The sequence below is a fragment of the Rissa tridactyla genome, chromosome 2 (genome assembly GCF_028500815.1).
Source record: "Rissa tridactyla isolate bRisTri1 chromosome 2, bRisTri1.patW.cur.20221130, whole genome shotgun sequence".
In the NCBI taxonomy this organism is placed as follows: domain Eukaryota; kingdom Metazoa; phylum Chordata; class Aves; order Charadriiformes; family Laridae; genus Rissa; species Rissa tridactyla.
Genome location: NC_071467.1, coordinates 1,444,227 through 1,455,019, shown reverse-complemented (window position 1 = coordinate 1,455,019; position 10,793 = coordinate 1,444,227). Strand labels below are relative to the sequence as shown.

The following is a 10,793-nucleotide window of genomic DNA, read 5'->3' as shown; positions in this document are numbered from 1 at the left end:
ATACGACACGGTCCCCCCGTGTCTGTTGCCAAGGCCTCTGACACCCCTGGGTGTATTGGTGGGGGTGTCCCCCCTCGATGGGAGGGTGCCCCAAACCTGTTTCTGGACCCCTTCCTTCCCTTCCCCTGTGGGGGGATGAGGTGGGGGGGGGAACACAACGTGGTCTCCGTCCCTCCCTGGGGCTACAGCCAAGGCCTCTGGTACCGCTGGGTGTATTGCCGGGGGTGTCCCCTCAATGGGGAGGTGCCCCCAAACCTGTTCTTGGTCTTGGAGGGGGGGAGGGGGCTGTTCTCGACCTCAGGGTGCTCCCTGCACCCCTTTCTCCCCACAGGATACCCCCACCATCATCATGGTGTCCTGGAGCTGCTGGGCTCTGCTGCTCCTCTGCGCCATTGCAAGATTTTTTGGGTGGCTGGGACTTGGCACCCCCCTGGAGGAGGTGGAGACCCCCCCAGAGGTGAGCACACCCCCCTCAGGAGGTGGGCATCCCCCCACATGTCCCCTTCGAGGTGACCAGGGGTGACAAGTGGTTCCAGGCTCACTGGGAGATGTCATCCCCAGACTCCTGTCACCATTAGGTGTGGTGGTGGCGTTCCCCCCGAGGATGGGAAATGGGGCTTCCCCCGAGGATGGGAAATGGGGGTTCCCCAGAGCCCCCACCCTGGAGACCCACTTTTCCAGGCATGGGGTGCTCCATGTGGGATGGTTTTTGGGGTGAACACTCACACCTTTGTCCTGAATTTCCCACCCAAAACCATGGGGAGCACCCATGGGTGCTGACGCCAGCGCTGCCATCAGGTTGTGGTGTGGCTCCGCTCGTCCTGCGCTGACCCGAGCGAGGAGGAGGTGGCCAAGCTGGGGGTGGACGTGTTTGACTGCCAGGCCAACGCCGAGGGTCGCCGGACAAACCCCAGCACCCCGGATGCGGTAAGGACACCCCAAATCCTGTTTTCCCCTATTCCACCCCAAATCTTATAGTAATCCAACGTGATTCATAGAATGGTTTTGGTTGGAAGGGACCTTAAAGAGCATCTAGTTCCAACCCACCTGCCCTGGGCAGGGACATCTTCAACTAGACCAGGTTGCTCCAAGCCCCGTCCAACCTGGCCTTGAACCCCTCCAGGGATGGGGCAGCCACAGCTTCTCTGGGCAGCCTGGGCCAGGGGCTCACCAGCTTCATCATGGAGAATTTCTGCCTTATTTTTAATCTCAATCTCCCATCTTTGGGTTTAAAACCCTTCCCCCTCGTCCCGTGGCTCCCCTCCCTGCTCCAGAGTCCCTCCCCAGCTTTCCTGGAGCCCCTTGAGGGCCTGGAAGGGGCTGGAAGGTCTCCCTGGAGCCTTCTCTTCTGCAGGCTGAACCCCCCCTGGTCTCTCAGCCTGTCCTCCCAGCAGAGGGGCTCCAGCCCTCCTGGCATCTCCAGGGCCTCCACTGGTCACGCTCCAACAGCTCTGTGTCCTATTCCCCCCCAAAAATCCCATACTTTGTAGCCGCAGAGCCCGAGCTGCACCCAACCACCTCTGCTCAGTCTCATCCACATCTTGAGGTAAACCCATCCCTGTTTAGTCCGTTTCCCCCATGGCAAATGGGGGTTTCCCCTCCTGATCCCCTTCACACCCCCAGCCTTGCTCCCTCCCAAGGCTTTTCCAAAGTCTCCTTCCCCACCACTGTGGGATGGAGATTAAACACTGGGGGCTCATTTTGGGGTGCCGAGGGGGTGCTCATGGGGGGAGAGCCAGCATCTACCTGGTACATGGTGGTGGGCATCACCATAGAGTGATGGTCTGTTTGGGCCTGTGGGGCCACCACCCCAATGTTCACCCCAGGAGGGGCAGGAGGAGCTGCAGGAGCAGCCGGGCAAGTTCTTGCAGCCAAGACTGGAGACCCTCATCACCAGCAGGGAGCACCAGGTGGCCCAGCTCATGGAGGACATTGCCCAGCGGATGGGTAAGAGCCCCCGGATGGGATGCTGCTATGTCCCTGTGTCTCACCTTGGGGACCGACCCAACCTCTTGTCCCTCCTTACAGGGAACGTGAGCAGCCATGGGACCATGGGGCTCCAGGAAGGGCACCGGGTTGTCCTGTCCGATCTCCACCACACACAGGAAAGAGCTCGGGACATCTATTCCCAACTAGGTGAGAAGGTGGCAAACTCTGTTCCCAGCTCTTTTTATATCAGGACACCCCTGGGTGCAGCTTCCCCGGCTCATCCTGACACCGTATCCATCTCGTCCATATGCAGAGCATGACCTGGCCCTTCTCCTGGCCCAGCAGTGCCGGATGGAGGAGGTGATGGAAAAACTGCGTCAGGTCAACAGGAGCCTGGGATTGATGCTGGTGGCCGTGGAGGGTGCACAGAGCCGGCTGGAGAACCAACTGGAGCACCTTCATGCCACCCTTGACCCAGCCGGTGAGCTGGGAATGGGTGCTGGAGGGCAGATGGGTGCTGGTGGGTGCCAACACTGGGCTCTTTCTCCCTGTCCTGCAGGTCAGAGCCCAAGTGCCATCTCCACCTGCATCCTTCATGGCTCCTACCTTCTGCTGCTGGTTGCACTACTGGTGCCCATGCCGCCCCGTGCCATCCTCCTCCTCCTTGCCTTCAGCATCCTTGGCGAGCTCCTTGGCATCCCAGCACTCTCCACTCTCCTGGCCCTTGCTGTGGCAGGTGAGGACAGGTGTTGGGGGAACCTGGTTGGGGACACGCTCCCCTGGGGGTGCTACGGGGGTGGGCTGGGGGTGCTCTGCCCTCTCCCACCATCTTGCTTCCCCATAGGGCAGTTGCTGGTGATGGCTGCCCGCTGTGGTGCTGGGGGACCCTGGCTGGTTCCTCTGCAGGAGGAACCCCGTCACCAGCTCACCTCCACCCCGGAAAGGTAGGAGATGGTTAGGGGATAAGAGCATGGCACCCTTGGGAGCTGTTAGGACCCATCCTGGGCACCCATCCTGGATGTCCCATCCTGCAGAGGTCCCCGGGGTGGGCTGCTGGTCTCCAGGAGGGGGCAGGAAGCACCTTGGTGGCTTGCCAGCAGCTTTTGGGCACCTCATCCCAGCTCCTCCTCTTCTGCTCAGAGGTGGGTGTGGAGACGGGGCTGCCGTCATAATGGTGATGTAGAAGCCACCAAGGTGATGAGGCTCTGGTGGTTCTTCTCACGTAGGGAGTGCAAAATGGAGCTGTTGCAGGAGGAGATGGACAGGTTGGAGATGAGCTGCCTGCAAGGTGAGAGCTGGCCAGGCAGGGGGGGTGTGGGAGAGATGACCATGAGGTGGGAGGTGTGGTGGCTGTAGGACAGGGGTCTGAAGCCCCAGCATGTCCCCATCCTGTGCTGGGGATGTGGGTGTTACCCCAGAGTGTCCCCAAGCTATGGTAGGGCATGGGCACCACCACAGGGTGTTCCCCACCCTCCACCTGGGGACAGCAGCGCTGGGAGCATGTCACCACCACCACCATGTTCCTGCAGAGCCCTCGTGCCTGGAGCAGCACCCAGTGATGGCAGGGGACACCCCTCGCTTAGCAGGGAGGATGTCATCCATCCCTGGCGGCTGGAGGACAAAGCTGAGCTCGTGTGGGGTAAGCCTGAGCTTAGGTAGGTGCTGGGTGGGGTGTCCCCAGGCTGGGCCAGGCCCTGCTCCTGGGGGCCAGCTGGGTCCCTCTAAAGGTCAGAGCCTCTAGGGTTGGGGTGTCCTCAGCGTGACTGCGCTTCTGGGTGCTGGACACCCTCTTGGGAAGAGGGGCTGGTCCCGCAGAGCTTGTGGGGACATTACACCCAAGGAGGACTCTTGGGCGGAAGGGATGTCCTCCAAGGATGGGTGGCCGAGGCACCCATCCTGTATGACCAACATGTCCCCACGGGAAAAGGGACATGTCCTGTAGGACAGGAGGGTCACCAGGGATGGAGGATGCCCTGTCTAAACCCCTTCTTCCCCAATCAGGCAATGCTGGAGCCTGCCATGGGCACTGGGAAGCACTGGGAGCCCAAACCTTGCACCCCAAGCCAGTCTCTGGCCAGTGACATGTAAGTACCAACCAGAACAGGACACTCCTTCTCCAGGGACACCTCAGGGCTGGTGCCACCTCAGGGGGCAGCCAGTGATCTGACAGTGTTGGGGACAGGCTTCTTGGGGTGCTGATGGGGGTCTCTCCTCCATAGGTCCTCGTTGTCCCCACGGCTCCCATGCCAGGGCCTCACCAGGGCCAGGCAGCGATGCCGGAAGAAAGCCATCCTCGGGCAGGACTTCTGCCATGTCCACACCACCGGTTGAGCCTCGAGCAGCGGCTTGCCCATGGACTTGTCCCCCCATATCTGACCCTCTACCTCCTCCCAGAGGGGTTTTAAAACTCTTTTTCGGCTCTTCCAGATGCTGGTGGAGAACGTGTTGTGGTACTCAGGACCCTCTGGGTGCTATTTGACGTGGGTAGGGGACTGTGCTGTGGGGCAGACGCTCCTCATCCCACTGGTTTTACGCTTTTTGTGTATAATTTAATAAATGCCATATTTACAGCTAGAGCCTTCCCCATTCTAGTCCCCAACCCTGCTCCATCCTGATGCTGGGACTTTGTTGGGGTCTTCGGGACCATCCCAATGTGCCAAAAGCAGCAGCAAATGTCCGGCTGCCATTCCTGCGCCAGAGGAACCCCGATTACCTTCCCTTTATTATAGCCTAATTACAGGTAATTAGCAGTGTAGCCCGTTACAGCTTTTCGCACATGGCCAAGGGGGTGCTGGTGGCTCCAGTTGGTGGCTACCAGCTGGTCTGGTGTCCCAGCACCTTTGGGGTGTCCCAACCTTCCTTTCCCCCTGCCCTGGGCGTCCCGTGCCCATTCCCAGCAACAGGCAGGAATGTGGGGGCTGCTCACTGGGCTCTGGCCCACTTTTACTTTGGAAATCTCACCGTCACTCCCCCAGCCCCGTCCTCTGCCCCAGCAAAGGACAACCCTGAGATGAAGAGGATGATGCCGGTCCCGCTGCCACGTTGTCCCATCACTTCCTGGCGTTGGTGTAGTTGGCACTGAACCAGGCACAGGTCTCCTTCACGGCTGGGGAGGGAGAAGATGGGATGGGTTTTGGGATTGGGAATGTGGTCTGTTTATAGAATTGTAAAATAGTTTCATGGAATGGTTTGGGTTGGAAGGGACCTTAAAGATCATCTAGTTCCAACGCCCCTGCCCTGGGCAGGGACACCTCCCACTAGACCAGGTTGCTCAAAGCCCCATCCAACCTGGTCTTAAACACCTCCAGGGATGGGGCATCCACAGCTTCTCTGGGCAACCTGGGCCAGAAGCTCACCACCCTCAGAGTGAAAAATTTCTTCCTAATATCTCATCTAAATCTACCCTCTTCCAGATGGAAGCCATGACCCCTCATCCTATCCCTACATGCCCTTGTAAAAAGTCCCTCTCCAGCTTTCTCGTAGGCACCTTTCAGATACTGGAAAGCTGCTATAAGGGGTCCCTAGAGCTTTCTCTTCTCCAGGCTGAACAACCCCAACTCTCTCAGCCTGTCCTCACAGCAGAGGGGCTCCAACCCTCTGATCATCTTTGTGGCCTCCTCTGGACCCGCTCCAACAGCTCCATGTCCTTCTTGTGTTGAGGACTCCAAAGCTGGTCACAGTACTCCAGGAGGGGTCTCAGCAGAGCAGAGGGGCAGAATCCCCTCCCTCAACGTGTTGGCCACGCTTCTTTTGATGCAGCTCAGCATACAGTTGGTCCTCTGGGCTGTGAGTGCGCATTACCAGCTCATGTTGGAGCTTCTCATCAACCAGTTTGAGTTGGAAGGGACCTTTAAAGGTCATCTAGTCCAACCTCTCCTACAATAAGCAGCGACATCTTCAACTAGATCAGGTTGCTCAGAGCCCCGTCCAACCTGACCTGGAATGTTTCCAGGGATGGGGCATCTCCCACCTCTCTGAGCAACCTGTGCCAGGGTCTCACCACCCTCAGCGTAAAACCTTTTTTCCTTAGATCTAGTCTGAATCTTCCCTCTCTTAGTTTAAGGCCATCACCCCTTGTTCTATCACCACAGGCCCTGCTAAAATGTCTGTCCCCATCTTTCTTATGAGCCCCCTTTAGGTCCTGAAAGGATGGACCATCCTGATGCCACCAAGGCTAATAGCAGTGGGTAGGACCTCTGTGTTCTGTGGAGTCCTCCATCTCACCTTGCTTGAAAGGTGTGAACTGGAAGCTGGGCAGGTAGCGCCGTAGCTTGGCGTTACTGGCCGTCTTCTTGAACTGCCCGTCCGCTTTGGTGGTGTCAAACTGGGGCGAGAGGGATTAAGGAAAACCAAAGGGGGGAAAACCAGGTTTTGCTCTGCCCCACCATGTCCTGCGTGGGGCAGCCGGAGGGATGCTCTGGACCACAGCATCTCCCCTGGAGCCCTATGGTTGCTGGTGGAAATGCTGCAGCAGCAAGTGGCGGGCCAGCCTGCAGAGAAGGATACAACAAGCTCTCCCCTGAAGTCCATGGCCTCCACGATCGCCTCTGCTGCCTCCCTGATGGAGACTTCATCTTCTTCTCCCACTGCGGAGAAGGACATGATCAGGGTTGTTCCCCCATCCCCTTGAAAAGGGGCTGGTGGAGGAGTTGGTGGGGAGGGGCAGCAGGGGCTTACCTGACAAAATGATGGGTTCCACCTCATCGTATTCCCGCAAGACCCAAAGGAAGAGCCGGGCCAGGTCCTGTGGAGGGGCAGATGGCTCTTGGGGGGTGGCTGCTGTCCCCCAGCCCTCCCAGTGAGAGGGAACCCAACCCTGAGGATGGCCAACGCTGCCCAGGACAACCCAGGTGAGCTCAGACCCTGCTGAGGTCCAGGCACCGGCCCCCCCAGCCCCATACCCTGCCCTCCCCAAGCCGCGGGAGGCAAGTGCCCCCCAAGGCCATGCGTACCAGGGAGTAGATGAACTGTCTCCTGGGCTTGCCCGTGCCCCAGACGGTCAGAGCGGAGCCAGTCTCTACAGGAGAAAGGAGAGCATGTCCATGAGTATCAGAGCCACCTCCACCCACCCCAGCTGCAGATCAGCTCATGGAGCAGGCAGGGGGTGAAAAAAAACACCAACCAGCCCTTCCCCAAAAGATCCATAAGAATTCTGCCATGCTCACGTTTGGCCAGGTAGACCTTGTGGATGAGCCCTGGCAGGACGTGGCCATCCTCGATGTTGAAGTTGTCGTGCGGCCCGAAGACGTTGGTGGGGATGACGGCAGTGAAGCGGCAGCCATGCTGCTCGAAGTAGCCCCTGGGTGAGAGCCGGGGAGGTGGGTTATCAACCAGCCGCGGTCACCCACCCACCCAGCACAGAGCTGTCCCCAGAAGACCCCAGCCAGCAGCATCTCCATCTGCTGAGCCCAGGTGTCTCCTCAGCTCCGTTTAATTCCTGGGGGCCCCAGAAGATTCCCCTTGCCCTGATAACCGGGGAGTGCTCGCAAGGACTCTCCTGTATCCCCCCCATCACACCTATTCTGGATGTCGATCATCCTCTTGGCGTAGGAGTAGCCAAAGTTGGAGCTATGTGGTGGCCCGTTGTGAATCTAGGGGCAAGGGAGCAGAGAGTTAAGCAGAGTGAGGACCCCCCCCAGGGTTGGGCATGGGGCTGGAGATGCTCACCATGCTCTCATCGATGGGGTACGTTGTCTTGTCGGGGAAGATGCAGGTGGAGAGGCAGGAGACCACCTTCTGCACCCCTGTCTCGTAGGCCGTGTGCAGGACATTGTCGTTGATATGAACGTTTCTCCTCTGGCGATGGAGAGGTTTCTCAGATCTGTGGGGTGGGGACCCCTCCCCCAAAACCCTGCACCCTGTGGGTAATAACTCCAGAAACCAGAGGAGCTCTGGTTTGGCCCCAGGAGCAGAGCAAGCCACATCCCCATGTCACAGCTCGGGGAGGGCAGATGGTTGCAGCATCCACAGGGATCCTGATATCACCCGTTCCCCAGGTGCTCACCCAAAAATCCAGGTTGTAGCGGATGTTTTTGAAGAGGCCCCCGACCATGGCGGCCAGGTGGATGACATGGGTGGGCTTGTGCTGCTCGAACAGGGCTTTGGTCTCGGCGGCATTCCTGGGATGGGAAATTTTGGGGTTCAGCGGCATCGAGGGAGCAGATCGGGGTGGGGGGGGGCGGTTCCAAGCCAAAAAAACCCCCCCCGTGGTCAACTCACGTCAAGTTGGCGTCTCTGGAGGACACGAAGATCCACTTCTCGTCTGGCCGCCCCTCTCCATCGGCCACCACCTTCTCGATGGCTCTCCCCACCAAGCCGCTGCCACCTGTCACCAGGATGCGCTTGGCCACAGGCCCCGTCGCCTCCGTCATGGCCAAAACCCTGCCGGGAGTTGTGGGGGTGGTGATATAAGCTGGGGGTCACCTCGGGGTGCACCCCGCAATGATCACCAAGCTCCCCCCTACCCTGCCACGGGTGCCCACAAGCATCAGCCACACGCCAGCCCCGTGGGACCATTTTTTTGGGGGGCTTTTACCCATTTCTGCCAGCAAAAGCGAAAAGGAAAGCAGAAGCGGCGTGTCTGGCAGTGATGTGGCTGGGCCAGGGCAGCAGAAACTCGTCAGCTGTAGTTGCTAATTAATGAAACTGGCCTGTGGGCTCCCCGTGCGCAGGCGGCACCTGGGCTGGGGCCGGATCCTGCCACGCGGCACAGAAAAGGAGGCTCAATCTGCACCCCAGGCTGCCCTCGAGTCCCTGGGCTGCACCCCAAATTCCCCCCTGCACCCCACATCTGCACCCCACATCTTCCCCTGCACCCAGGTCTGCACCCCAGATCTCCTCCTGCACCCCAGATCCCACATCTGCACCCCAAATCTCCCCCTGCACCCTAAACCCCAGGTCTGCACCCCAGGTCTCCTCTGCACCCCAAATTCCATGTCTTCACCCAGGTCTGCACCCCAAACCCCAGGTCTGCACCCCACACCTCCCCTGCACCCTGAGGCCTTGGTCTGTACCCCAAATCTCCCCCTGCATCCCAGCTCTGCACCCCCGAGCTCCTCCTGCACCCCGAGTCCCAGCTGGGCACCCTAAATTTCCCATGTCTGCACCCCAGCTCTGCACCCCAGCTCTCCTCCTGCACTGCAAAACCCACGTCTGCACCCCACATCTCCCCTGCACCCCAAATCCCATGTCCTCATCCAGGTCTGCACCCCAAACATCCCTCTGCACCCCAGGTCTGTACCCCAGATCTCCACCAGCACCCCAAACCCCGGGTCAGCACCCCACACCTCCCCTGCACCCCAAGTCCCTGGTCTGTACCCCAAATCTCCTCCTGCACCCCAGCTCTGCACCCCCGATCTCCTCCTGCACCCCGAGTCCCCAGGTCTGCACCCAGGTCTGCACCCCACTCCTGCCCTGCACCTCAAATCCCACATCTGCACCCCAAAGCTCCCCCTGCACCCCAAATCCCACATCTGCACCCAGGTCTGCACCCCAAATCTCCCCCTACACTCCAGTTCTGCACCCCACGCCTCCTCCTGCACCCCAAATCCTATGTCTGTACCCCAGCTCTGCACCCCAAATCTCCTCTAAACCCCAGGTCTGCACCCCACATCTCCTCCTGCGCCCCAAATCCCACGTCCCCACCCAGACCTGCACCCCAAACCCCGGGTCGGCACCCCACGCCTCCCCCGCACCCCCAAATCCCACGTCTGCACCCCAAACCTCCCCCCGCACCCCAACCTCTGCACCCCACATCTCCTCCTGCGCCCCGAACCCCACCTCCGCACCCAGGCCTGACCCCCCCATCTGCCCCCCAGATCCCAGCTCTGCACCCCAAATCTCCCCCACACACCCCGGCCCCCCCCCCCTGCCACGTCCGCCTTAGTCCACCCCGGAGCCTCTCACCGCGCCCCCCGCCTCATCCCGCCCCCCCCCCCCGGGCTCTCCCCTCCCCACTGTGCCCCACTTTGGGGATCCCCTCCCCACTCCGCTCCCCCCAGCCACCCCCGTTGCGGGGGCGGGGGTGGGGGCGCCCCCGCAAACGCTCCCCTATGTGGCGGGGGGGGTCCCGTCTCACCCCTCAACGGGGCTCGGCTGGGCTCGGCTCCGATCGGCTCCGTTCGTCAGGGCTCGGCTGGGCTCGGCTCCGATCGGCTCCGTTCGTCAGGGCTCGGCTGGGCTCGGCTCCGATCGGCTCCGTTCGTCAGGGCTCGGCTGGACTCGGCTCCGATCGGCTCGGTTCGGCCCGGCTGGGCTCGGCTGGACTCGGCTCGGCTCGGCGGGGCTCGGCTGGATTCGGCTCCGATCGGCTCGGTTCGGCTCAGCCGGGCTCGGCTGGATTCGGCTAGATTCGGCCTGGTCCGGCTCGGCTTGGCTCGGCTCGGCCCGGCCCCGCTTCCGGCCTCTCCGCCGCCATCTTGGGGGGCAGCCGCTCGGCTCCTCGGGAAATGGAGTCCGCGCCCCGGGGTTTACCGGCACCGGGAGCTGCCACAGCACCGTGTGGACACCGGCACCATCGCCCGTGGTGGGGGGCCGGGGCGAGGCCGGGCGCTTGCACACCTCCACACAGCGGTGCGGGGGAAGGGGGTGCAGGTTGCCTCCCCTCCTCCCAGACAAAAAGGGCTGGTCAAAAGGGATTTTGTGGAGAAAAGGCTTCGTCATCATTAAACGCACTTAAACCCAGATTAAAAATGAGCAGGGGTTTCCAAGATATCCCCCTTCTCCCAGCTGTCTTTTCCTTCGGGACTTTCTGAGGCAAAGGCTTGGGCTGCTCTAAATTCAAACGGTGAAGAGTGGGATTAAGGGAGACCCATCCAGGAATTCCTGCTTTTCCCCCCCAAAAGAGATACAGCCCCCACATCGAA

General features: G+C 60.6%; 2 protein-coding genes across 5 annotated transcripts; one reads left to right on the top strand and one right to left on the bottom strand.

Annotated features, from left to right (window-relative positions):
* The first annotated feature begins 170 nt into the window (after positions 1–170).
* Positions 171–4,492, top strand: LOC128905776 (protein brambleberry-like). 3 transcript variants are annotated; one of them, XM_054192276.1, is made up of 11 exons: positions 171–457; positions 799–927; positions 1,827–1,947; positions 2,029–2,136; positions 2,243–2,410; positions 2,489–2,665; positions 2,774–2,873; positions 3,156–3,217; positions 3,459–3,568; positions 3,931–4,013; positions 4,149–4,492. In XM_054192276.1, the coding sequence occupies exons 1-11, from the start codon at positions 236–238 to the stop codon at positions 4,258–4,260; spliced, it is 1,392 nt and encodes a 463-aa protein (XP_054048251.1). In that variant the 5' UTR covers positions 171–235; the 3' UTR covers positions 4,261–4,492. The 3 variants fall into 3 exon arrangements, with proteins under 3 accessions (XP_054048251.1, XP_054048250.1, XP_054048252.1); XM_054192275.1 differs by having other exon boundaries at positions 2,243–2,665; XM_054192277.1 differs by lacking the exon at positions 3,459–3,568 and having other exon boundaries at positions 2,243–2,665; positions 4,149–4,281.
* GFUS (GDP-L-fucose synthase) lies at positions 4,450–10,374 on the bottom strand. 2 transcript variants are annotated; one of them, XR_008464982.1, is made up of 12 exons: positions 10,007–10,374; positions 8,149–8,310; positions 7,934–8,048; positions 7,597–7,725; positions 7,447–7,520; positions 7,095–7,228; positions 6,882–6,946; positions 6,607–6,673; positions 6,436–6,515; positions 6,154–6,253; positions 4,891–5,035; positions 4,450–4,618 (listed from the first exon to the last, which is right to left on the bottom strand). XR_008464982.1 is itself a non-coding variant. In XM_054192280.1 (11 exons), the coding sequence occupies exons 2-11, from the start codon at positions 8,298–8,300 to the stop codon at positions 4,980–4,982; spliced, it is 972 nt and encodes a 323-aa protein (XP_054048255.1). In that variant the 5' UTR covers positions 8,301–8,310; positions 10,007–10,374; the 3' UTR covers positions 4,840–4,979. The 2 variants fall into 2 exon arrangements, 1 of the variants encoding a protein (XP_054048255.1); XM_054192280.1 differs by lacking the exon at positions 4,450–4,618 and having other exon boundaries at positions 4,840–5,035.
* Between the last annotated feature and the right edge of the window lie 419 nt (positions 10,375–10,793).